The sequence below is a fragment of the Crotalus tigris genome, unplaced genomic scaffold (assembly GCF_016545835.1).
Source record: "Crotalus tigris isolate CLP2741 ecotype Arizona unplaced genomic scaffold, ASM1654583v1 scf7180000017987.690289119674:8195010, whole genome shotgun sequence".
NCBI lineage: Eukaryota > Metazoa > Chordata > Lepidosauria > Squamata > Viperidae > Crotalus > Crotalus tigris.
In genome coordinates, this window is record NW_024096758.1 from 7,527,007 (window position 1) to 7,552,131 (window position 25,125).

The window sequence follows — 25,125 nt, forward strand, 5'->3', positions numbered from 1 at the left end:
AACAAAGAAAGCCTAGTTGCCTTTTGAAAAAGCACCTTTGGGACAACCATGACGGTCCTAGACGATTGAGAATCTTCATAGACAATTACAAAAGAGACTGCATAGAATGAAAAATCCAAAGCAAAAACGGGAACATAGAAAATCCAAAGTAATACTATAGGATCTATGGAAAAGACTCTTCATCTTTGGTTTTGGATTTTGCATGTCCTCTTTGCCTTTGCTAGTATACCTTTGCAGACAGTTTCCCTGCCATCGTCATTTAAGAAGCCAATTCAGATGGTGGCCAATTTCCTTTTTGGCCTGTTAGACTTCAAAATGTTCTCCTTACATTCATTTCAGTTACAATCCTTTTGATGGCCCCAATGAGAATCCTGAGGCTGAATTACCACTTACGGCTGGCGAGTATATTTATGTTTATGGAGAAATGGATGAAGATGGCTTTTTTGAAGGTATGCTGTAAGATGCATGAAAAAATGGAGTTGTAAAAGAGACGCAGTATAGAACAACTCATCAAAATAGTCTTGCCTATGGGAGTGGGCAGCTTTAATAAATTTAAAGTATTGTTAATATTATTACTACTAAGAAAAGACCTGGGAGAAATTGTAGTCCAACTACAGTCACGGAAACCACGGGATAACTTTAGGCCTGTCACTCTCAGCCCAATGGTATTTACCAATCATATATTCTTAATATTTCTATATGCTGGGCTGCCATTTGTAGCTGTTCTTGGGCAGCCAGAAACATAAGAACTTAAAATCTGGTTAAAGATCCAGTCTTCCTGTTATTCCAATCATAAACAATATCTTGCAGAGGGGAGCTTTTATCCAAATCAGGAGAAATGTTTTGGAAATATGTTTTAAGTGGTCTGAGTTAGAAACAGGACCCTGGGGGGTTAGAGTGATTTTATCTAAGGCCACAGGTCTTCTGATCTCTCAAGTTGTTAACTTCATCTTCAGGGGAGCTGATGGATGGCCGAAGAGGCCTTGTCCCTTCCAACTTTGTGGAGCGACTTGCAGATGATGACCTGGTTACTTTCTTGCCTCAGGAACTCCATGATCTCTCCCAAAGCTCCCCGCTTGAGCGGAGTTTTCTCAGCATAAGTGTCAGCAGCGGAGAGAGAAGTGATTATTCATCAGAGGAGCTCAATGCCAGCACATTGAGGCTAGAAGGGGACCAAGGAGAAGGAGGTATTTCCATTGTAGTGCCTTATCCCAGAAAGGTGACCCTAATCAAACAGTTTGCCTCTAGCCTCTTGGTGACGTGGGATCCACCACTGGTGCCTAGTGGAAGCTGCTTGGATGTCCAGAGCTACAATGTCTATGTGGACACTGAACTCCGGGAAAATGTGAAGGCCAGTTCCCAGATGAAGGCCATGATTGACAAACTGGACTTGAAAACAAAAGCCTATCGTATCTCCATACAAAGTATTTCAGAGAAAGGGAGCTCAGACAGACTGCAGTGCACGTTCCTGGTGGGGTGTGGTTTTGTCTTAGCTCCAAGTCACCTCCAAGTGCGGAATGTCAAGGCCACTTCCGTGGAGCTCTCCTGGATGTCAAGCAACAGCAATTTCCCACATACCATATACCTCAATGGGGGAGCATGTGATATAGTGAAGGCTGGAATATATTGGTACACTTTTCGCAACCTGAACCCAAACACTTCCTACATTGCCACAGTGGAAGTCCAGCCTCAACAAACTTTCTGGAAACCATTCCCAGAGGTGGAAGAGCAGGGCTTGTCCACAGAGATCCAGTTCACTACATCTTCAGCAGGTAAGTATAGCTTTTAGAGATTCTGGAGAATTGGACGTAGTGTTCTAAATGTGGCCTCACTAATGCAGTATAAAGTGGTATTATCACTGTTCAGTGGTTCTGAAATTACATCTGCCAGCTCTTCTTCAGAACCTTGGGATGTAATCCATCTGGTCCTGGCCATTTGAAGTCGTCTAGATTGGATAGATGTTCTCTTATCAGTTTCTTGCCTGTTTTGATTTGCATTCCTGCTTTGTCTCCCATGGTATCATTTTGGTAGGTTGGACTATTTTTTCCTTTTGCATGAAGACAGATGCAAAGAAGGATTAAGCAGTTCTGCTTTCTCCCTGCCGCTTATCACTTTCTTACCATCTTCTTCCATTAGTGGATTGACCATTTTCTTGACTTTCTTTTTGTTCCTTTCTTATTGGAACAAACTTTTTTTAAAACATTGGCCATTTGTTGCAATCCTTAGTTCATTCTGAGTCTTAGCCTTCCTGACTCAGTCCTTGCAGATTTGGGCTATTTGCTGGTTTTCTGCTCTCTTGGTCCTCTTGCTGGTTATGTCCCTCTTTCCATTTTTTTTACATTTGTCCTTTTTGTTGCTTGGTTTTTCAGAGAGCTCTTTGTGCAACCATGCTGGTTTCATCTGGAATCTCTTGTTTTTTCCCTCTGTGATATTGTTTTTTGTTTGGGCCTTTATTATGAATACAGGTAGTCCTCAACTTACATCAGTTCATTTAGACACTGTTCAAAGTTACAATGGCACTGAAAAAAGTGACTTATGACTGTTTTTCACATTTACGACCTCTAAAGCATCCCATGATCATTTGATCAAAATTCAGATACTTGGCAACTGACTCATATTTATGACGGTTGCAGTGTCAGGGTCACGTGATTGCCTTTTATGATCTTCTGACAAGCAAAGAATGGGGAAGCCAGATTTACTTAACAACCAGTTTACTAACTTATCAACTGCAGTGATTCACTTAACAACTGTGGCAAGGAAAGTTGTAAAGTGGGGCACAACTCAATAAATGTCTCACTTAACAACAAAATATTTGGGCTCAATTGTGGTCATAAGTCAAGGACTACCTGTATTATGAATCAAATTATGAATCAAAAACAAGTGGAATTGTTAGTCTCATTTATCCTTTTGCTCAACTGAGTGGCAATGCTCAGTTGACTTTGACTGATCTAGGAAGCTAAGGAAGGTTGACTCTGATTAATAATGGGAAGTCCAACATTACAGGACTGGGAGAAGAATGTGGAAGAAGGCAGTAGGAAACTACTTCCTAATCATACAAAAAAAAAATCCTGTATGGATGTAGCAAATGCAGTTCACCAGAAGTCAAGCTTCTTGAAGGTGATTAATTATTTTTGACCCTGAACAATAAAACAGCACAAAGTAGAAAATGAGACATGATAAATCTCTTGATGCAGCCTCTGAAATGCCACAATTTGCAGCAAATGTACTGTATGTATGCCAGTAACAATGTTCCTGATGCTATTATTACTCATCTAATGTTTAAAGGAAGGGAGTCAGTTTGGTGTAGTGGTTAAGATAACAGGCTAGAAAGTAGGAGACTGAGTTCTAGTCTTGGCTTAAGCACAAAGCCAACTGGGTGACCTTGGGCCAGGCACACTGTCTCAGCTCTAGAAAAAAGGCAGTGGCAAACCACTTCTGAAAATCTTGGCCGAGAAAACTGCAGGGACTTGTTCACAAATCATCAGGAGTCAACACTGACTTGAAGGAATAACAACAATACAATTCAAAAGGAGGGGACCCATAAAAACACCCCATTGATGACCTCAGTTTTGTGTTATTCATAGATCAAGCAGTTGAATTGCTGGCTTTTTTGCAAAACTGCTTGTTGCTAAATTTCTGGATGTAACTACAGCCCTGTTTGTAGTTTCTGCTATAAGGTTACTGCGGATCAAACCTTGAACATGTTTCTCATGTTTGTGCTGGACCAGCCAGTCAGCTTAAGAACTGTATGTTAGAACGTTCAGCATTTAAAGGGTTAAATGCTGTTTCCTTAAGCGATGGCTTATGGGTAATGTAGTTTTAGCTGTTAGTTAATCCTATAGTTCATCTAGTCAGTGGGAAGAGCTTGTGTTTATGACCAGACATCCTGTTACCTGCGAGGTTTTGTCTACTTGCCTGCTTAAGTTCTAGCCATGTGGCTGGGCTGAGATCTCTAACAACATGTAAGGTTTACACGCAGAAGAGAGAAAATCCATTGTTCATTTACCTGTGAAATGAGTCCATATTATTTCCTACATTCTGGAAGAACTTCTACATAACCATGAGTTAATGTTTTGAGGATACCCAGAATAAAAGTAATCCTTGTTTGACTTATTCCACTGAGTTATCTGTCTGTCTCAAGCGGAATCTAGCAGGCTATTCTGCGTGAGGCAGAATAATGTTCATTGCTTAGAAGTACTGATTCCTGCTATACAGGTAGTACTTGTAATGAGCAAGTGATTGGAGGAAGATATTTTATTAGATGGAAATACTTTGTTTAAAGCTCTAAAAACTGCTTCGAGGGCTGAAGTCCATTGCTTAAAAGACTTTACTGAAAACATTCATATTTCCATCCTTTCAGTTTCAGTTTTCCCTCCTTCCACATGGACCTCTGTTTGAGCAGGGGGCTGGACTAGAGGATTTCCAAGGTCCCTTCCAATTCTGTTATTCTGTTATTTTGTTAGTCTGTTACTCCTTTGGGCTCTCTGAGAGGTATTTTTTTCCTTAGTCCTTCAGTCTTAGGGACCTTAGGTCAAGCTTCCTATCATTTTTTGGGGGCCAAATCGATTTTACCATTCTTCTGTTTTTGCAGAAGAAATAGCCAATTACTTTTTCTTCAGGGTCTCCAGATGCTCCGCTGGATGTCCGAGTGGATCCTGGCCCCACATCTGGTATTCTGGTCATCAGCTGGTTGCCAGTCACCATTGATGCTGAAGGATCATCCAACGGAGTGCGTGTCACTGGCTATGCAGTGTATGCTGATGGACAAAAGGTACCAAGTTGTTTTGGGCGTGGCTGGAAGAAAATTAGGACATTATCATTTTGACCCATGATAAGACATCAACACTGAACACGGAGGAATAGAATCTAATAGTAGAAGGATTTTCTCCAGAACTCAGTTTGATATTCTTTTTATGTTATAAGATTTGAAACATTTATCATCCCACCTTACATTTCAATCCATCATTCTTTATCTATTATTAGATTTTATTTTGAATATAGGCACTCTTTAACTTAACAACCACAACTGGAACCAAAACTTCCATTGCTAAGCAAGGCAGTTGTTAAATGAGTCATCACATGACCATGACTGCTTTTATGGCCTTTTCCCCCACAGTCATTAAGCGAATCACACGGTTGTTAAGTGAATCAGGCTGCCCCAATTGACTTTGTCATAAGCTGTCTGGGAAGGTCACAAATGACAATCAATAAATCAGCCAATCAGAATCAATCAATCAATCAGAATAGAGCTGGAAGGGATCACATGACCCTGGGATCCTACAACCATCATAATACATGCTAATATCCATGCCTGTATTGCAATTGTGACTGTGGGGATGCTGGCAATTATTGTGTGAGGACTGGTTGTAAGTCACTTTTTTCAGTAGAATCATAACCTCAAGCGGTCACTAAATGAATGGTTGTAAGTCCAAGGACTATCTGTAAAGTTCTTCGTTGTACATTTTTTTAGCACACAGGGTAGACAGCTCTGATGGTTTGTCTTATACACTAATGCTTTATTAAAAGGCTCACTGTGTGGCTTAAAGAACTTCGTATTATTGCTCTTTGGGGTAAGAGAAATTATGTAAAGTGCAAAACACACAGAGAAATTGCAGGGGATTAAAAAAGAAAAAAAACTTTAAATTTAATTTATACCAATACCATTGACTCTATCTCTCCAAACCTCTGTCCTTATAAATTATCCTTCTTTTCATTGCATATGCCCATTTATACGTTGCCATACTACTGTCTTCCATTTTTCTACTTAGAGAGACCCCCTCGCTTATTCAGGACTAAGAATAAACAATCCTATCTTCCTTTTTTTTGCAGAAGGTACCCCAACCTTTATCTATCTTCCTACTTATTAAAGTTAATTACTCTTATTTCAGGTGATGGAAGTTACCTCCCCAACAGCTGGTAGTGTCCTGATTGAAATTTCCCAGCTGCAGATCCTCCAGCTCTGTCAGGAAGTGACTGTAAGAACTGTGTCTCTTTATGGAGAATCAGTGGATTCTGTGCCAGCTCAGATCCCCTTCACATTGTTGAAAGAAGTAGACCACTCTTCTGCATCTCAACTGCACTGTCACCCCTCCCGGCTTCTGGGTGGGGAAGCACAGGCTCTTCTTGTCACACAAATTTCTCAGGTTCCAGGGAAAGAACTGCCTTCTGCCACTAAGAACTCAGTTGCCAAACTCACCTTGCAGCCCACTATTACCAGTGAAAAATCTGGGGATCATGTGCATTCAGAGACATCCTCAAACATCAAGGCTCCCTTGACACCAGTGGTGCAGGCTGTGTCACCAGAACTCGGAACTCTTCCAAGAGAAGAAGAGAATTATCTTCTGCCCCCTGCAGGCAGTGTGGTGAAGGAAGATCTGGCTGTGCTCAGGAAGGCTACTAAGGAGGAATCTGGAGAAGACAACCAGGTAACTGTGAAATTCCTTCCTTCCTGATAGATAGGTAGAAGTTGGGGAACGGGGAGGAATCCATGAACACTCTTTCTGGCAATGGTATGCCATAATAGCTACTGTACTACCAGTGATGGATATAAAGCATTGGATTTTGAAAGGGAAGAGCTGAGTTTGAATTTTTTTTTAACCATGAAGTTGACATGGAATCTTGGGGCAGTCATTAGCTCAGTTCATATATTGCACTAAGCCACAGTTTCATCATGATTTGTCTTAACCCATGTAAACCATAATTTACAAATCAGCAAAACATGATTTAGAAGTCAGTATCTGATTTCACAAGGCAAGGGATTATTTTTTTTAGCTGTTTTTATATTTTTTTCCCCTAGTTTTGTATGCCATCCTCTCTGTTGGAGTTGGGTGACCAATACGTTTAAATAAATAATAATAAACCCGAACATAGTTTAGAGTCATGTGTGAATCCAGCTTTTTTCAACTAACCAATTGTCAGCCCCACTAGATAGACCAGACCAGGAAACGAGATCCATAGGATGGCTCAAACTACTTGTATTAAGGTCAGCTATAATAATGAAACCTTGCAAATTTGATTGGGCTGTATCTCCTCCATTTCTTATATTCCAGTGAACCAGGTAGGTGTCTGCCTAAACTGCCTCTAAATATTACTTCATTTGTCAGGATTTTTAAAAAAATGTTTCCGCACCCTTTGCCTATATAACAGTTCTTGCATGTTTTGTATTGAACAGAGCAATAAAGCTATGTAATAATAATAATAATAATAATAGTAAAGTTGGAAGGGACCTTGGAGGTCATCTAGTCCAACCCCCTGCTCGGGCAGGAAACCCTACACCATTTCGGACAAGTGGCTGTCCAGTCTCTTCTTAAAAACTTCCAGTGTTGGAGCATTTACTGCTTCTGGAGGCAAGGTGTTCCACTGATTAATTGTTCTCACTGTCAGGAAGTTTCTCCTTAGTTCTAGGTTGCTTCTCTCCTTGATTAGTTTCCACCCGTTGCTTCTTGTCCTGCCTTCAGGTGCTTTGGAGAATAGCTTAGTTCCCTCTTCTTTATGGCAGCCCCTGAGATATTGGAACACTGCTATCATGTCCCCCCTTGTCCTTCTCTTCGTTAAACTAGACATACCCAATTCTAGCAACCGTTCCTTATATGTTTTAGCCTCCAGTCCCCTAATCATCTTTGTTGCTCTTCTCTGTACTCTTTCTAGAGTCTCAACATCTTTTTTACATCGTGGTGACCAAAACTGGATGCAGTATTCCAAGTGTGGCCTTACCAAGGCATTAAAGAGTGGTATTAATACTTCACGTGATCTTGATTCTATCCCTCTGTTAATGCAGCCTAGCACTGTGTTGGCCTTTTTGGCAGCTGCAGCACACTGCTGGCTCATATTTAAGTGATTGTCTACTAGGACTCCGAGGTCCCTCTCACAGTTACTACTATTGAGCATGGTGCCACCTATGCTGTACTTGTGCATTTGGTTTTTCTTGCCTAAATGTAGAACCTTGCTTTTTTCACCATTGAATTTCATTTTGTTAGTTAGTGCCCAGTGTTCAAGTCTGTCCAGATCCTTCTGTATCTGAAGCCTGTCTTCTGGAGTGTTGGCTATTCCTGCCAGCTTGGTGTCGTCTGCAAATTTGATGAGTTCCCCATCTATCCCTTCATCCAAGTCAGTGATGAAGATGTTGAAGAGTACTGGGCCCAGAACAGAGCCCTGGGGCACCCCACTACACACTTCCCTCCATATAGATGCAGTTCCATTGAGGACCACTTGCTGAGTACGGCCGGTCAGCCAGCTACGGATCCATCTGGTGGTGGTTCTGTCTACCCCACATTTTTCTATCTTGTCAAGTAGTAGGTTGTGATCTACTTTATCAAATGCCTTACTGAAGTCCAAGTAAATTATGTCTACAGCATTCCTCTGATCCACTAATTTTGTCACTTGGTCAAAGAATGCAATAAGATTTGTCTGGCATGATCTATTTTTGACAAACCCATGTTGGCTTTTAGTAATGACTTTGTTTGCCTCTAGGTGTTCGTTGATTCGTTGTTTGATTATCTTTTCCAGGATCTTCCCAGGTATTGAGGTCAGGCTGATAGGTCTGTAATTTCCTGGATCCATTTTTTTTCCTTTTTTGAGGATGGGAACTACATCAGCTCTTTTCCAGTCCTCTGGTAGTTCCCCTGTGTTCCAGGATCTTTGAAAAATATAGTTCAGTGGCTCCGATATCACATCTGCCAGTTCCTTGAGAACTCTGGGGTGTAATCCATCTGGTCCTGGCGATTTGAACTCATCTAGGCTGGATAGGTGCTCCCTAACCATTTTCTTGCCTATCTTAACTTGTGTTTCTGTTTTGTTTTTTATGGCACTATTTTTGATAGGTTGGTCTGTTTTTTCCCTTTGTGTAAAGACAGATGCAAAACACGAGTTAAATAGTTCTGCTTTCTCCCTGTTGTTTGTCACCTTCTTGCCACTTCCACCCACTAATGGACCAATCGTTTCCTTCACTTTTTTCTTGTTTTTTACATGTTGAAAGAAGCTTTTTTTGTTATTTTTGACTTTGGTCGCAAGCCTTAGTTCATTTTGAGCCTTGGCTTTCTTCACTTCATCTTTGCAGGCTCGGGCTATTTGCTGATATTCTGACTTAGTTATGTTCCCCTCTTTCCACTTTCTATACTTGTCCTTTTTATCTTTCAATTTGTCAGAGAGTTCTTTATGCAGCCATGCTGGTTTCTTTTGAGAGCTGTTATTTTTCCTCTTTGTTGGTATTGTGCTAGACTGTGCTTTTATTATCTCATTTTTCAAAATTTCCCAAGCTTCTTGAGTTGTTTTCCCCTTGAGGATTCTCATCCATGGAATCCTTCCCAAGCCCTCTCTAAGTTTATTGAAATTAGCTCTCTTGAAGTCCAAGACTCTAGTTTGACTGTGTTCTATTGGTTGTGCTTCTATAATGTTGAATTCTAATATTGCATGATCACTTCCTCCCAGGGTTCCTATGGCTTCAACACCGTCTATCATTTCATCTCTGTTAGTGAGAATTAGATCCAAGATGGCTAATCCCCTAGTTCCCTTCTCTACTTTTTGGGAGACAAAGTTGTCTGCTAGGTTTGCCAGGAACCTGTTTGATCTTCCACTTGGTGCGGAGTTTGTCTCCCAGTTGATGTCAGGGTAGTTAAAGTCCCCCATTACTATTGTGATGTGCTTCCTACATACCTTAGTTAGCTGACTGGCAAAAAGTTCATCTATTTCCTCTGTTTGGTTGGGTGGTCTGTAGTATACACCTATGGCAATGTCATTTCCCCCCCCCTTTTATATTGACCCAAATGCATTCAAGACAGTTTTTATCATTGTTGTACTCTATTTCTGTGGAGATGTAGTTATTTCTTATATAGAGAGCAACTCCACCTCCTCTTTTATTTGGTCTGTTTCTTTTAAATAATTTAAATCCCTCTAGCTGTGTGTTCCATGTGTGAGTTTCATCCCACCATGTTTCCGTAATGGCAACAATATCGTATCTGCCCTCATTAACCTGAATTTCTAGTTCACCCTGTTTGCTGTTCATACTCTGTGCATTGGTGTAAAAACATTTGAGTCCTTTGTGGGTGGCCCTGTGTTTCGTTTCTACATAACCTGTGTGGTGCCTGAGTTCCCCTATTGTCTTACCACCTATTTGGTTAGTGCACTTTATGTGGCACTCGCTATTAGAGGCTTCATTTTGATTGATAGCAAGGTTGGTATTCTTGTCCACACACACATCTATGCTATGTATCTTGTTCCACCAATACCTATTTAAGCCACAATCCATAATGTATATCATGAAGTAACAGTGATCAGTTTAGCTTCTTCAGCAAAATTACAATTAAGCAAATGACACACAAAAGTCTGTGAGTATGAATCTTAGGGGATTTTTAGATACAATTGCGTTTCCATTTTCATTCATACTGTGTTTTCCTCTAATAACCAAGCAATAGTGTAGTATCAATTTTTACCAACCCCCTAGATATTTTCTCAGAACTTTATAGGAATCTCCCTCTCTCCCTCTCCCCCTCTCTCTACTTCCTAATTAGAAAAAGAACATAACTGCTTATTTCACATTTAATATATAATATCTCTCTTCTTTTCTGCTGCGACAATGTACTCCCAGGAATTGCTGCTTACTGTGACAAAACTGGAGCCACACGTTTCAGACAACAGTGCTAATAGCCTAGAGACCTGTGAAAGCTGCTCTGCAGAACAGGGGACAAATCTCCCATCAGAAAGAGAGCCAGACAACAATCAGAGCTCCCTGGAACCAAAGATACTAACCACGGACATACAAGAAGAAGACGGCACCAGGGAGATGGGCCAAAATGAAGGACAAACTCCAGAATCTTTAGTTGAGTCTTCAGGGAAGATGAAGCTGTTGAAAGAAGGCTCCAGAGATGACTCCTCTCAGCTGATGCCCAAGATCAGAAGAGAGGTCTGTATTCATTGATCAAAGGCCTATTTGGTTTAGAAAACCTAATGATCCATAACTTCACACAAACCGCAAAGCCCTTTGGTCTTCAAGCAAGGGAGTGAATGTGCAGACATAATTGTTGTTTATATTAACAGTTTGTAATATTTCCTTTCTGATGCCTGCTAAAAACCAAATCAGCCAGGATTTAAGAAGTGCCTTTTTCTGACTTCTGGGAAAACTTTTGGCTAAAAGACAAAATACAATTGTTTTAAATAATACATTCCAAAACATCAAAGGATACGTAGAGGCTATGCTGAAAACAAGTCAAAATGCGGTCAAAACTCTATTGTGCTATTACGGCTACCATAATAATAATAATGATAAAGTTGGAAGGGACCTTGGAGGTCATCTAGTCCAACCCCCTGCTTAGGCAGGAAATCCTATACCATTTCAGACAAATGGCTGTCCAGTCTCTTCTTAAAAACTTCCAGTGTTGGAGCATTCACCACTTCTGGAGGCAGGCTGTTCCACTGGTTAATTGTTCTAAGTGTCAGGAAGTTCTAGGTCGCTTCTCTTCTTGATTAGTTTTAAGGTGACCAATTGTCCTCCTTTAGGGAGGACAGTCCTCCTTTTGTAAGTTCTGTCCTCCCTCAAAAAGTGTCCTCCTTCATGTCCTCCTTTTCGATATTTGAAGACTAATCTGCAGGGCTTTTTTTCCCCCTCATAGAACGCTTAGAACGGCGTTCCGGCACCTTTTTTGATGGTTTTTTTTTCAACTTTTGCATCAGCTGTGCTACTCCCACTATTGGCTTTCGAAAGCCAATAGGAACTGCTGCTGAGTGCGCCAAAACACCTGGCTAGCAAACTTTGCACATGCAAGTTGTCTGTATTATTGTTGCAATGAATACAATGTTTCTTTTATTTATGATATTTTTTTCTTCAATTTATTTGTGTCCTCCTTTTCATTGTAAAAAAGTTGGTCACCTTATTAGTTTCCATCCGTTGCTTCTTGTCCTGCCTTCAGGCGCCTTGGAAAATAGCTTGACTCCCCCTTCTTTGTGGCAGCCCCAGAGATATTAGAACACTGCTATCATGTCCCCCCTCGTCCTTCTCTTCATTAAACTAGACATACCCAATTCCAGCAACCATTCCTTATATGCTTTAGCCTCCAGACCCCTAATCATCATTGTTGCTCTTCTCTGTACTCTTTCTAGAGTCTCAACATCTTTTTTACATCGTGGTGACCAAAACTGGATGCAGTATTCCAAGTGTGGCCTTACCAAGGCATTGTAAAGTGGTATTAACACTTCACGTGATCTTGATTCTATCCCTCTGTTGATGCAGCCCAGCACTGTGTTGGCCTTTTTGGCATCTGCAGCACACTGCTGGCTCATATTTAAGTGATTGTCCACTAGGACTCCGAGGTCCCTCTCACAGTTACTACTATTGAGCAAGGTACCCCCTATACTATACCTGTATATTTGGTTTTTCTTGCCTAAATGTAGAACCTTGCTTTTTTTTTTCACCATTGAATTTCATTTTTTTAGATAGTGCCCAGTGTTCAAGTCTGTCCAGATCCTCCTGTATCCTAAGCCTGTCTTCTGGAGTGTTGGCTATTCCTGCCAGCTTGGTATCGTCTGCAAATTTGATGATTTCCCCATCATCAAATTTGCAGACGACACCAAGCTGGCAGGAATAGCCAACACTCCAGAAGACAGGCTTAGGATACAGGAGGATCTGGACAGACTTGAACACTGGGCGCTATCTTGCCTTTTTTTTTTTTTTACCATGCCTTGCAGATACCTTCAAAAACATCCAGATCAGTTTTAAAATTAACATCACCCGAAGTATAAATAAAATTTCATATTTGAAGAGATATATTCAGTATGAAAATGGTGATTTAGGAATGGGTTCAGTTAGTTATTCCAATTATACAACATTCTGTTTTTTTTACTAATAAGCCTTTACTTTTGAATTTCTCTAGCAAGGAGAGAAAAGGTCAGATCCAGGAAACCGACCACTAAATCTTCTAACTGACCACAATCGTGGTTCTGACCTTTCTGATATTACGGAGGAAGAGGAGGAAGAGGATGAGAGGGAGGAGGAAGAAGAAAAGCCAGTTCCTGGTAGGCCAGGGGAGATGAAACGGAATCCAAGTGAATATTGCAGCAGAGAAAATGGAGACAAGGTATTCTTATTTCTGTTGTCTTTATGAAGCCCTTAAAGAGGAGTTGCAGATTTGCTCAACCCCTTCAAACATTTTCTTGTGATTATTTGCTTATTCCTGATACTCCCCAAACCCAGAACACCTCCAAAAATTGCTGCAAATATTAACCTGATAATATTTAATATAGAAAAGGGGGGATAAAATGAAGAAACACAGGGAGCAGTTTTATTAACTATATTTTATTAACTGAATTAAAATAACATACTTTTAAATTAACAATAACATTTTGTTTTTGTCCTGGCCCTATAGATCTCTGCCTGAAAAGAGTGCATGTATTCTTCTGTACATTTGTATGGACTTTTTTTAAATTGCATCAGTCAAGGCAGCTTTCAAAGTTCTCAAAAAGCATTCATGAAGTTCCCTAAAATCTCCTTCCTTCAGACTGTATTTCAGCCTTCCTCAAACTGATGCCTTCTAGATATGCCCAGATTGCAGCTTTCACTTATCTCAACCATCATGGCCTCAGCATATCTGGAGGACACCAAAATGTAGAATGCTTAATCAAGTATACTCTTCACAGTAGCTACAACCAGATGTCTTTAGAAAATCCACAAGTAGTGCAAAAGCATTATAAACCATATTACCTATATTGTACTCAGAGATAAGCAGTTCCATTTAGCTCTCACAATTATTTTCTACTGCTAATACCATCCTTGATTTAATCACCTTTTAAATTTGTCAGATATAATATCCAGTACCATAGCTGATGGAGATTAATTCTACAAATTAATAACTTAAGGTTCAAGTTTTAAAGGTTTTAAAGGGTTACTTGAGCCTAGAACCAGTCAGCTAACTCTAAGGAGAGTAAATTTAGGCCAAAATAGGCTGTTATTCCAGGTTTAAATTAACTCCCCCTACTTAGTTATTCCTCAACCTAGCAAAGAGTAGGATTACTAGATCTGAATCACAACAATCTAGAGCAGTGGTTCTCAACCTTTTTAATGCCGCGACCCCCAACTGGTCATAAGTCGAGGACTAAACCAGTCATAAATCGAGGATTAAACCGGTCGTAAGTCAAGGGCTACACGACCGGTCGTAAGTTGAGGACTTTCCCTGTCCAGGAGCGGTACAAATGCGTGGTGCCGCCCCCTGCGCTGGCCGAGGCGTAGCTGGCAAGTGGCAGAGACAGAGCAGGCCGACCACCGGCTGGGCCACCAGCTGGCCCAGCCCAAGAGAGGTAAGGCACCCGCCGGAAAAGGGGAAAAAAATGGCGGACAGCCTTGCTTGGTGACCACTTGAAATGGTCGATCGACCCCAAATGGGGTCGCGACCCATAGGTTGAGAACCGCTGATCTAGAGCAGTGGTTCTTAACCTTTTTGAACAAATCACCCCCTTGAGCCAATGAGGAAGTTGTCATCGCCCTCCTCCCCCAACATAACCTCTCAATCACAACATAGGAAATAATTCTTCGATTTATACAAACACTTTTTTATTTTCTTTAAAATTGTCATCAGGACATATCGATGCAAATAATTTATTTCCAGTCTTTTTCCCATATCTCCCATATTCTGGCCAATGGAGCACCACTGTATGGGTAGAGGCTGCTGCACAATGCAATAAGCGATGCATATTCACATATGTATGTGTTGAGTCCTCAGTTAATGGCAATGACGGCGCGAGACATTCTGTGGTTTCAGGAACTCTTTATTGGTCTTCAGTAGCCCCCGTTATAGCTCTGAGCAGAACAAACCTCTCAGCCTCTCTTAAAGACGATCCCCGGGCCAAAAAGCAACATTTAGGCACACTGCACACCTCACACATGCGTGCGAGCGCTGGCGCCAACTAGTCTGGTCCCGGGCAGCTTGCAACTGCCTGGGACCATTGCAACGTCCCGAGCCTGCCTTTGCAGGCTCAAGACACAACAGTATGGCATTCTGTACTCTAGATAGCTGGAGGAACATTTGGAAACACAATTCAATCCACTAATAGCGAGCGATCTGATGTTTTGGTACGACAGATATACAGCGATTCACTGTACAAAAAAGTCTCAAAAGTGTCCCCAAAACTTCTTGCTCCATCGCCCCCATATCTCCCCCTTTTCGTTCCATCGCCATCCTGAAAAATGAAATCGTCCCCTGGGGGGCAATATCGCCCAGGTTAAGAACCACTGATCTAGAGGGCCATCAAATGGCAGCAAAGAAAATATCTATTTTCCTACTATCTAGAGGTCATCAGTAGCTCAGTTTATCCTCCTTTTTATATATATAGTTTTCTAAGAAATTGGAGAGGAGCAGCCAAAAAAGTACTATGGAAGCTGGAAGCACAGAAAATGAATTTCCCAAGCTCCAGCACTGGCTCCAGCAACCAAATCATACTTATTTCTGTCTGCCTGTAACTAGACAAGGAGCCAAGGCTTGAAGAAATGTTATGATTTAAATCTTGAGTTAAGTCTTGGTGGTCCGTGGCCCCAAAAGGTTTTTTAAAGTGGGTCTGTGGTGAAGAAAAGGTTGAAAACCACTGACCTAGGGCATTAGGCACTTCCCAGAAAAAGTAGTTGGGGCCATGTATTCCAACAGTGGTGATTTTTGGCCTAGGTATTGTGACTATGTGCTGCCAAAACTGGCTCACCATCCATCCACTACACATACGTTCCTAAGAAAGACTGGTCTGTCCTTAAGATGATTTAGATTTAGAGATTCTTTTACTGGAAAAGAAATTCTATCAGAAGATCCAAGTGTGGACTGAACAGAAAATCCAATGGACACCAGCATCCATGCCTATATAAAAGGCTTCAGGTATACATTTCTGGTGGTGCTTATTTTAGGAAACTGGCCCTTTCATCTGTGTATCTTGCAGCAGTCCTGGTACCATTCCTATAATCGAATCCTACTCTTCGTCGCTGTCTTCAAATGACTGCCATTTATGCAGAAACCCCTTTAGTAGATTACCTTGATTATTGAAGGAAACATTGAGCAAGGATTCACCAGGTTCACTTTTTTGCAGAAATGTGTATGGAATTCAATGGATTCCATCAACTACTGCAGATTGGAGAAATCCTAAATTCAGGGTCTACTCCTTAACACAGAGATTTTAAAAAGCAGGCAGATGCATTGCAGGCCTCTGTGTTTAGAGCCTGAAATTTCTGCTATGACTGGACCTATAGTTTCTGTTCGATGAAAGCTTCTTAGTGCTATCAGTCAAAAGACATTTTCAGGCAAACAAAAAGACATCACCATGGACCTTTCAATGCTCTTGGTGATAGCTCCAACTTAACTTTCCAGTCCTAAGTCATACTGATTTCATTTTTCAGAATCAGTTGCAAGCAACATTTGGTTTAGTCACTTTTTCACAAGGGGAATTTTTAAAAAAGAATTTCTTGAAGATGTAAAATAAAATGACACATGTAAATGAAAATGACCTAGTTTTGTACTTTTGATGATGGTGGAAAACCATGACTGGATGGATTTTCCCTACATCTAGAAGAGACAGAGCAGTAGAACACTGATTTCATGATCCTTGAAAGGAGTTGACCAGGCAAATGCCATTATGAAAAAAGCTATAAAAAGCCAAACAACAGGAAACAATAGGTGTCTTTTTCGCATGTGCTAAGTTCATCAGAACATTAAAAAATTTCTCTTACAACCTCTAAATGCTTTGGACTATACTGCCTATAATTCCCAACCAGCTATTGTCAGCATGACTAGTTCCTAATACATGTGGAAGTTATGTAGGTGGGAAAAACTACCCTACATCCTTCCGTAGGAGGAAGAATGGTATATAAATGATAGTATTCATGATAATCATAATATAGATGGAAGTAGCCATGTGATATATAATACACCAAGAGATACTCCAGTTCCAGCTGTAGAGCTGGAACTTCAACAATTTATTTGCCTGTGTCCATTTTCCACACTTCTTTCTATGTAGAGGAATGGCTTTTTTAGCTTTGCAACATGGGTCTTGGCAATGGATTCTAGTAGGATCCAAACACTGAAAGAACCCCGCTGGAGCCAGATGAAAATAGATTTATCAAAACTGGAATCTTGCTTTCAGTAGGGAAGCCCACACTCATGAAATAAAAACCTATGCGTTAGCAATGTTTGAAGGGTTGTTCTGCCTCTGAGTATGGCTCTTCCATTTAATTACCTTCATTCATTCCACTGATTGACTTTTCACTTTGTGAATTTGTCTAGTCCTTATTTAATGCCATCTACAGGAGTGATGGTAAGTGTTGTTTACCCAACTTTTAATGCCTAATTCCTCTTTCTCTCTTTGCTTCTTTCTTGATGGTCTGGTTTCTGGGGGTCTGGAGTACAGTTGGATCTTGGTGATACTGACAGTGATGAAGAAATCTTGGAACGGATTCTGGAAATGCCATTGCAAAAAAATTGCAGCAAGGCTCTGTTTAGTATTCCTGAAGTGACTGAAGAGGAGGAGGAGCAAGAACAGGAAGATGATGATGATGAAGGCTGGGAACCAGTCCTAAAGCAACCTATTTCCATCCCTCTGGAAAAGAAGACCATGGAGAGCTTCCAGAGTAGGCTTCCTAATCATACCAGAAGAATGCAAGGCCTGGTCTGTTCTTGGTCTAAAAGAAACCACAATCTTTCAGAGCTGATCTTACCTGAAAAGACCCTTCTACAGAAGTATAGAGGGGGGTGTATGAATGAAACATCCAGTTGCTCTGTAAGATGGGATGGTGAAGATATGACCTATCAGTGGGATGATCGAAAGAAAACATCAAGATCTCCACTTTTGGAATGGAGAAGATCCAGTCATTGCAAGGAGAGGACCCGTGTTCCACCCCAGGGACATAGGAAGCAAAAAGGAGATATCCGAGAGCCTAGTGTTTCTATGCGGAGCAATTCCTACTACACTGGAGGTGGTCTTTACAGAGCGCAGAGCCTCACAGAGAATTTGGATGTTATCACCAGCCTTGAGGTGGAGGATGACTTGAAGCTGTGCAGCTGGGCAAGACAAAGGCCTGATCAAGTTCCTCCAAGGAGAATGATGCCCCAAGAGAAAAGGGAGATAGCTGTTCAAGGCCTCCCCCGCTGCCTCAGCCCAGAGAATTTGGAGATTGACATTGAGTATGATTCAAATGAGGAAGAGGATTTAACCATCACTTCCACACCAGTGAGCCTGTTGAGTTCAGATGGGAGGGCTGATGGATCACCAACAGATTGTGAGGAGGAATGGAGTGATTGCTCCAGCCAGTCAGGATCAGTCCAATCCAGTGGGCGACGAGAACTGAAGCGATCCAGTAGTTGGGAGGGAGAGAGCACGGATTGGAGCATATCCCCCAGCCATTCACCTGGGCATTGTGGATGGAGGAAGAAGGTCAATGTTGCCCCAGAAGAATGGAACAGGACTCGGGAGAAAAGTCCCTCTGTCTTGGGAGTCAAGCCAGAGCAGGCTTGGAAGGAGGGCCCACTTGTGCAAACATGGGTCTGTGAGACGCTTCCTTCATCAGCTGGCATTGTTAAAGCAGCTTGCCACAATTCTGACTGTGCTTTTGACCCTTTGCTCCTGTGCTTGCTTGCATTCTGCTTATCGTGTTGAGCGCTTTACAAAATAGAGGCTTCTGTTTTTATTTGAAACTTACAGCCCATTTGTGTGATACTCTTTATTGGCTTTTCTCATATTTTGCTTTGGGATTGGCTACCAATCAGACATCACTGGCTGAAAATATCCAATGCAGTATTCGTCTTCCCCACTGATTTTTAGGGATAGTCTGCAAATTTAGCTATCCTTTATTATAAATCCTAAATCTCATATTTTTTTTATTTGGAAAACCTTCCAGAAAAAGGCTGCCATCTGATCAGTTTGGTCTAGGAATAATTTATATCAGTGTAGCCTTGATTGATAAGATCTAGTGGTCCACAAGATATAGAAAACTCAAAGGAAATGAGAATTTCTCAATTTCATGGCAGATACCAGATCTCACAATGAATGGGGAATATTTATTATGGCGTCAAAATGACAAAACTGAGTCTATGGAATTTGCTTTGCTTTTGGTCAGAGTTTTCTGAAAACACTTGCAGAAGAGGAATGCTGCATTCTGGCCCTTTGCATTTTGTGCTTTTGCTGCAGGATGTAGCCAAAATGTCAGTGAATAAACACAGGATTGATTCTGTCAAGGGTTCTCTTTTAGGTGACAGGTAGTCCCAGGTTGTTGGACTCAACATCTTACCAGTCCCCTGTCCAGAGAAGCAGAAGATCTGCGAGAAAAAGTCAAGGAGGGACCGCACCTCTCGGTGGAACTATTGGTGAGCTGGTTGCAGTTTCCATTAGGGCTGTTTTAAAGTGGGGGGGGGGATTTCAATAAGATTTGAACAAGGATGACTCCAAAGGCTCCAAGGATGGCTCATTACAAGATCAGGTCCATGAAGGAGTTAAAATCATAGTATAAAGCCCATCCTTCCAAATTCGCAGGTGTAACACCAAGGGCTAGGAATTCTGTCCTGATAGACAGGCTCAGTCCAGTTGTGGTTTGCTTTTGTGTCCTGGTTAGGAACTTGGAGGAGTCCTTCCCTTGAATCAGCAGATGACAAAGGCTCAGCACGACTGTTTGTGGCTCTTTTTGACTATGACCCTGTTTCGATGTCCCCTAATCGGGATACTGCTGAAGAGGAGCTCCCATTTCAAGAGGGCCAGATTCTGAAGGTACGAGCAACACCAAGAAGAGACAGAGTGCCAGGGCTCAATTCTCACATAGTAGGTGAATCCAGAAGTCTCTGATTTATTAAAAAAAAAAGTTTACGGCTTGACAGAATGCATGATTGTGGCCAATGGTTCTGCTGCAAAATCCTCTGCTCAGAAATAATTTTATTGGAATAATTACAAATAACTGAAGAAGCCTTGCATCGCTCCAAGATTGTTCATCAAACTTAGAGGCACAAAGCGCTAGAGAATACCTGAAAAAGTGAGCCTCAGTTTATTTTTCATATTATCTGCCTTTATTTTTTACACCAGAGAGGGCAGGGGGTGGGTGGGAGAGATACCTACTGAGTCTATCCCCCCCCACACACACCAACAATCTTGAGGTGTACATGGTTTTCTTTCCTGTTGTTTCTCCTATCACAGGCCACTTAGCCCAATTGTGGCTTTATTCTCAAAACAGATGAGATTGGAAGAATTGTCCTCTTAAGGTTTTCAGCAGATGTCATTAAAGGAGGAAATGATGGTGGTGATTGCTGGATCTTTCTGGGCTGAATCAGAAGATTTGAAAAGAGGCTGTCATTTCATATTTCCAGTGCAGTTATAGGCAGTGTTTGACTCATGACCACAACTGAGACCAGAGTTTTGGTTGTAAGTTGTTGTAGCCTTTAAGCGGGTCACCGTGTGATCTGATTCAATTTTTTGATCATTTTTATGACAGTCTGAGTCAGTATGGTCTCTTTAAGTAAATTATGTGGTAATTAAATGAACCATGTGGTTGTTAAGCAAATGCAACATATTTAGTACTGAGGAATGGCAAAAGATGTTGTGAATCGCAATCGTGTGACCTTGGGACACTGCAACTGGTGTGATCAACTCGTCATGCAGCCAAAGTGTGATCATGTGACCATGGGGATGGGGTGGTGGTGGTCATAACATTGAGGATAGATGATAAGTAGCTTGTTTAAAGTTTGTCATAATGCTGAAAGCTTGTTAAGCGACCAAGGACTATGTGAAGCGTGCTCTGTGGAACTGCGTAAGATCTCTTATTAAATGGAGCATTGTGAATGCATCCAACCAAACACAGAGGCAGCCTGTCTTACAATTTTCCTTGCCCGTGCTGTGGGGAGGGCATAGGTTGTTTCATCTCCATGAGGATATTTGGAAAAGATGCAAATATCATCATGGAGACGCTACACACCTGAGACACTACATGTCCTCTACATGACCTGTTTTCCTTGTTACCTTCTGGGAGGAAGCTTCATGGTATCCGAAGCAGAACATCTTGATTCAGTCCCAGTGCTCATAGTAAAAAATGACAATAAAGTTTATCCTATCTTATCTTGCCTTGCCTTTAAGAAATGTTAGTATAATTTTCCCAGTGTCACCACATGAAGCATCATGGCTGAGTAGAAATTTGAATCTTGATGCCCCTTTTCTAAGCCTTAGTCCACTGCTAATCACTACTTCATACTGGCTGTGCAAAATGCCCAACGTTTTATTGGTTTATAAAAAATTCCCACATATCATCTTCAGCTCATAACAACCTCTAGCTTTGATTTCTTATTTTCTCCTGGTTGTCACATTGAGCTCCGTATCATGACCCTGACATTTCTGTTCTTGTGGTTGATGGATAATTGGAATTGGAATGAACTATTCTGTGCCTTTGTTTATCCCAATGTTTCTCAATCTTGGTGTCTTGAAGATGTGTAGACTTCAACTTCCAGAATTCTGGCAGTTGAAGTCCACACATCTTCAAGTTGCCAAGGCTGAGGAACATTGGGATATCCCATTATTGCAAATCTCTTGGAGATAAATTTAGCAATGGGTTGAAAGAAGTAAATGGACATAAGCAAATATTCTTTTGGCATTGTTGTAATTGATTGTCTGCCTCCCCCTTTCACAGATCTATGGCCACAAAGATGCAGATGGTTTCTACAGAGGGGAATGTGCAGGAAGAACAGGGTTCATACCCTGCAACATGGTGTCTGAGCTTCGGGTGGACAATGACAGTGCAAGAAAACAGCTGTTAGAAGAAGGCCACATCGCTACTGATATGCTGACGGAAAGTCTAGGTACTCTGTCCAAATTTATTTATCTTCTTGAACTTTGCCAGGCCAGGGTTGGGAACATTTTTGAATGGGAAATCTTGCTGGTTGCTATGTTCAGTAGAAAAAGTAATGGATGAGGTTATGACATATCCCTTTCTGATACATATGCAAAGCTATCCACAAAATATCTCACGTTTATCCATTTCACTGTGATTTGTCAGGGAAAACTTGGGTTAGCAAGGATCTTGCTCAAAGAAATGTCAGTATGATGATTGAACAGTTGGGCCTTGGTGAACTAGACATTCTCTCGGATCTATATGATTAAAAGTGTAGATTATTCTATAGCAGTAGTCAAAGGTTGCATATAATTCATGGATTATAAGTGTCCACTTACCTGTTAAAGAATGTATAGTTAATTCATTTGAGTTCTGTTGTTTCTCTGCCTCAAAGGTGCCCACATAATGAATTAAATACTGAACAATAAAATGCCAGGACAATTTTTAGATTGTTAGAAGAAGAAAATTCTATGTACAACATGGTGGAATCAGACAGCAAAATAACAGATTCTGCTTACATTTGGGAATAACGTTGTAGGGCTTTTCAGCTCAGCATCTTCCATTGTACCGGCTTTGCACCATGTGCTCCTGCCAGTTAGCTGAACGATATAATATTCCAAAATCTGGGGAGAAGTTTCAGGCACTTAGTGATAGCAGGAACATTTATATGCTTTGGGCACTTTGATGGTTCATTTTTTTTGAGAAATAGTCATGGATAGCGATGGATCTCCCAATCCATTGTCTACATCATACTAATCCAGAAATAAGCCTAACAGGAGAATGTGGGTTGTAGAGAATAATTTACCAAGTTATTGACTTGTATTGCTTGTTAATTTAATTTGTTTTGTTTAATTGCAGGGAATGGTGCACTTTCCCCACCTCCACTGCACCCATCAAATCGTCCTTCAAAGCCTCGACGATCTAAGAAAGGTCAGTGCCATGTTTTGTGATAGAAGCTGCTGATATCTTGTAGCCATCCTCTCATCAACAGGATTGTCTTTCTTTTGTATAATTTGTATTTATTTATAATATTTATTAAAGATTTGCAAAGAGATAAAAGATGAACAAGAAATAATCTAAAGTAAAATTAAAGAAAAGAAAAAGAAGAAATAATGTGAAGTGAGAAAGTAAGCAAAGTATGGAAATAAATACAAACAGAAAAAAAGAAAAGAAAAATCACTTCCTTCAGGCAGACACAAACTTATCCTTTCTTTGCTCTCATTAGCTTTACATCATAATTTTTTCTTTCTCATATTCTACCTTTTAAATCAGTAAATCCATAAATCATGTGCTCATTTTTTTCATTTTCAGAAAAAAGTCCATAAAAGGTTTCCAATCTTCAATGATAGTACTTATTGGATGACCAGTATGGTGGCCTAGTGGTGAAGATGCTCACCTCCAGCAGATGTTTCTCTCCTAGCGCAAGGGTAGGCAAACTTGGCTCTTTTATGACTCGTGGACTTCAACTCCCAGAATTCTTGAGCCAGCATGGCTGGCTCAGGAATTCTGGGAGTTGAAGTCCACGAGTCATAAAAGAGCCAAGGTTGCCTACCCCTGCCCTAGGGCATAAAGAAAAAATACCTGCTGCAAACTCTGCATGGTATCAGGAAAAGCATCTGGCTAATAAACACTCAGCTCCATCTAGTCATCCCAATTCTACCCCAAATTAAGGGATTACAGGGTCATAAAAGGGACTAATAAAAGTACTTGTTGTCTTAAACAGGATTATCTTTTATGCGAGTTCTGCATATCCATAAGTTGGCTGGAACTGTATATTTTCATAGGATTTGCATTTAGCCAGATCATTCCACCACTTTCCAAAATAAATGTTCTTCTTCTTGGCAACTGCTTTGCTTAAGACACACTGGCAAACAAACATAGCTCACTCGTAATATCTTTTGTCCCCCAGAAGCAGTCAGGGTGGAAGATCAGGTTCCTGATTTAGGTAAGTGTTTAACTTGATACTCCTAGGTGATTGGTTGCTGCAAGGAGATTTATGCTAGCTTTCCCAAAATATAAGGCATCATTTGTGCCTTACAAAAAGAAAGGTATCTCATCTCAATCTTCACTACAGCCAGTGGTGGGATTCAGCTAGTTTGCACCACTTCGGCAGAACCGGTAGCTAATTTTTTGTTTCCCAGGCCCACAATGGACTTCTGGAAGTGGCATCCACACAGAGAACCGGTTGTTCACATATTTGAATCCCACCCTGGCTATAGCGATAAAAGGGCATAAAAATGTCTCTGTGATTGTAAAATGGTAGAACGATGCTTCTACGTTTCATAGACTCTTATGACCTAGGCTGTCAAGTTTATCCTCCTGCTCAGAGCAGAAATCCAAACTAAAACATCTCTGTCAAATAGCTGTTTAGCCTCCTCTTGAATATATAGGTAGTCCTCGACGTATGACCATAATTGGACCCAAAATTTATGTTGCAAAGTGAGACATTTGTTAAGTGAATTTTCCCCCATTTTATGACTTTTCTTGCCACAGTTGTTAAGTGAATCATTCAGTTGTTAATAACTTGGTTGTTAAGTGAATCTGGCTTCTCCATTGATTTTGTTTATCAGGCGGCTGCAAAAGGTGTTCACATGATCCGGGGACACTGCAACTGTCATAAATATGAACTAGCTGCCAAGCATCCAAATTTTGGTCATGTGACCATGAGGATGCTGCAGTGGTCATAATGTGAAAAATGATTATAAGTCACTTTTTTCAGTGACCTTGCAACTTTGAACGGTCACTAAATGAACTGTCCTATCTATTTTTAGTAAAAAAGAACCCCTTTCCTGTCTGGGTAATTGGTTCAGCTGTCAAAATGTCCTTATTGTTAGAAAGTCGTTTTTTAAAAAATATTTAATCAGAACCTGCATTCTTGTGCCTAAGTTCATTATTCTATGTCCTGATCTCTAGAATGAAAGACACCACATTCTGTTATTTTATGTGACAGTTTTTGGTTAGATGATTCCCTTGAGTTATTTGTTTCTCAAGGTTAAACACATTCAATACGGAGAACAAAACTTAGTTTCTGTTCCTGCAATCATCCTCACTGCTTTCTTTGAACCTGCTCTGAATCTTATTTAAAACGTGGCACAAGAGTCAACGTGGGCTGTGACTAATGCATAATTGATTGACTGATTATGTGCCATCAAGTTGTTGTTGACTCAGTAACCACAAGATTTTCTCAGTGATGATCAATCCTTAAGCTGATCCTTCAGATCTTGTAACAGTGCATCCATCAACCCCATAACTAAGTTTATTTATCTGGCTGTTGGTCATTATCTTCTTTTTCCTTCGCCCTTAGCCAGCATTCT

General features: G+C 40.8%; 1 protein-coding gene across 9 annotated transcripts in view; it reads left to right on the forward strand.

Moving 5' to 3' along the window:
• Positions 1-25,125, forward strand: part of TSPOAP1 (TSPO associated protein 1) — an 85,373-nt gene that overhangs the window by 50,102 nt on the left and 10,146 nt on the right. For 7 of the 9 annotated variants that reach the window (XM_039346283.1, XM_039346285.1, XM_039346281.1 and 4 more), the window contains 12 exons: positions 340-449; positions 957-1,772; positions 4,620-4,771; positions 5,889-6,425; positions 10,583-10,897; positions 12,861-13,064; positions 17,362-18,492; positions 19,199-19,313; positions 19,559-19,710; positions 21,611-21,779; positions 22,670-22,741; positions 23,721-23,756. In XM_039346283.1, the coding sequence (XP_039202217.1) occupies positions 340-449; positions 957-1,772; positions 4,620-4,771; positions 5,889-6,425; positions 10,583-10,897; positions 12,861-13,064; positions 17,362-18,492; positions 19,199-19,313; positions 19,559-19,710; positions 21,611-21,779; positions 22,670-22,741; positions 23,721-23,756 (3,809 nt within the window). The remainder of the gene's footprint in view (positions 1-339; positions 450-956; positions 1,773-4,619; positions 4,772-5,888; positions 6,426-10,582; positions 10,898-12,860; positions 13,065-17,361; positions 18,493-19,198; positions 19,314-19,558; positions 19,711-21,610; positions 21,780-22,669; positions 22,742-23,720; positions 23,757-25,125) is intronic. The other 2 variants (XM_039346282.1, XM_039346289.1) reach the window with 2 other exon arrangements.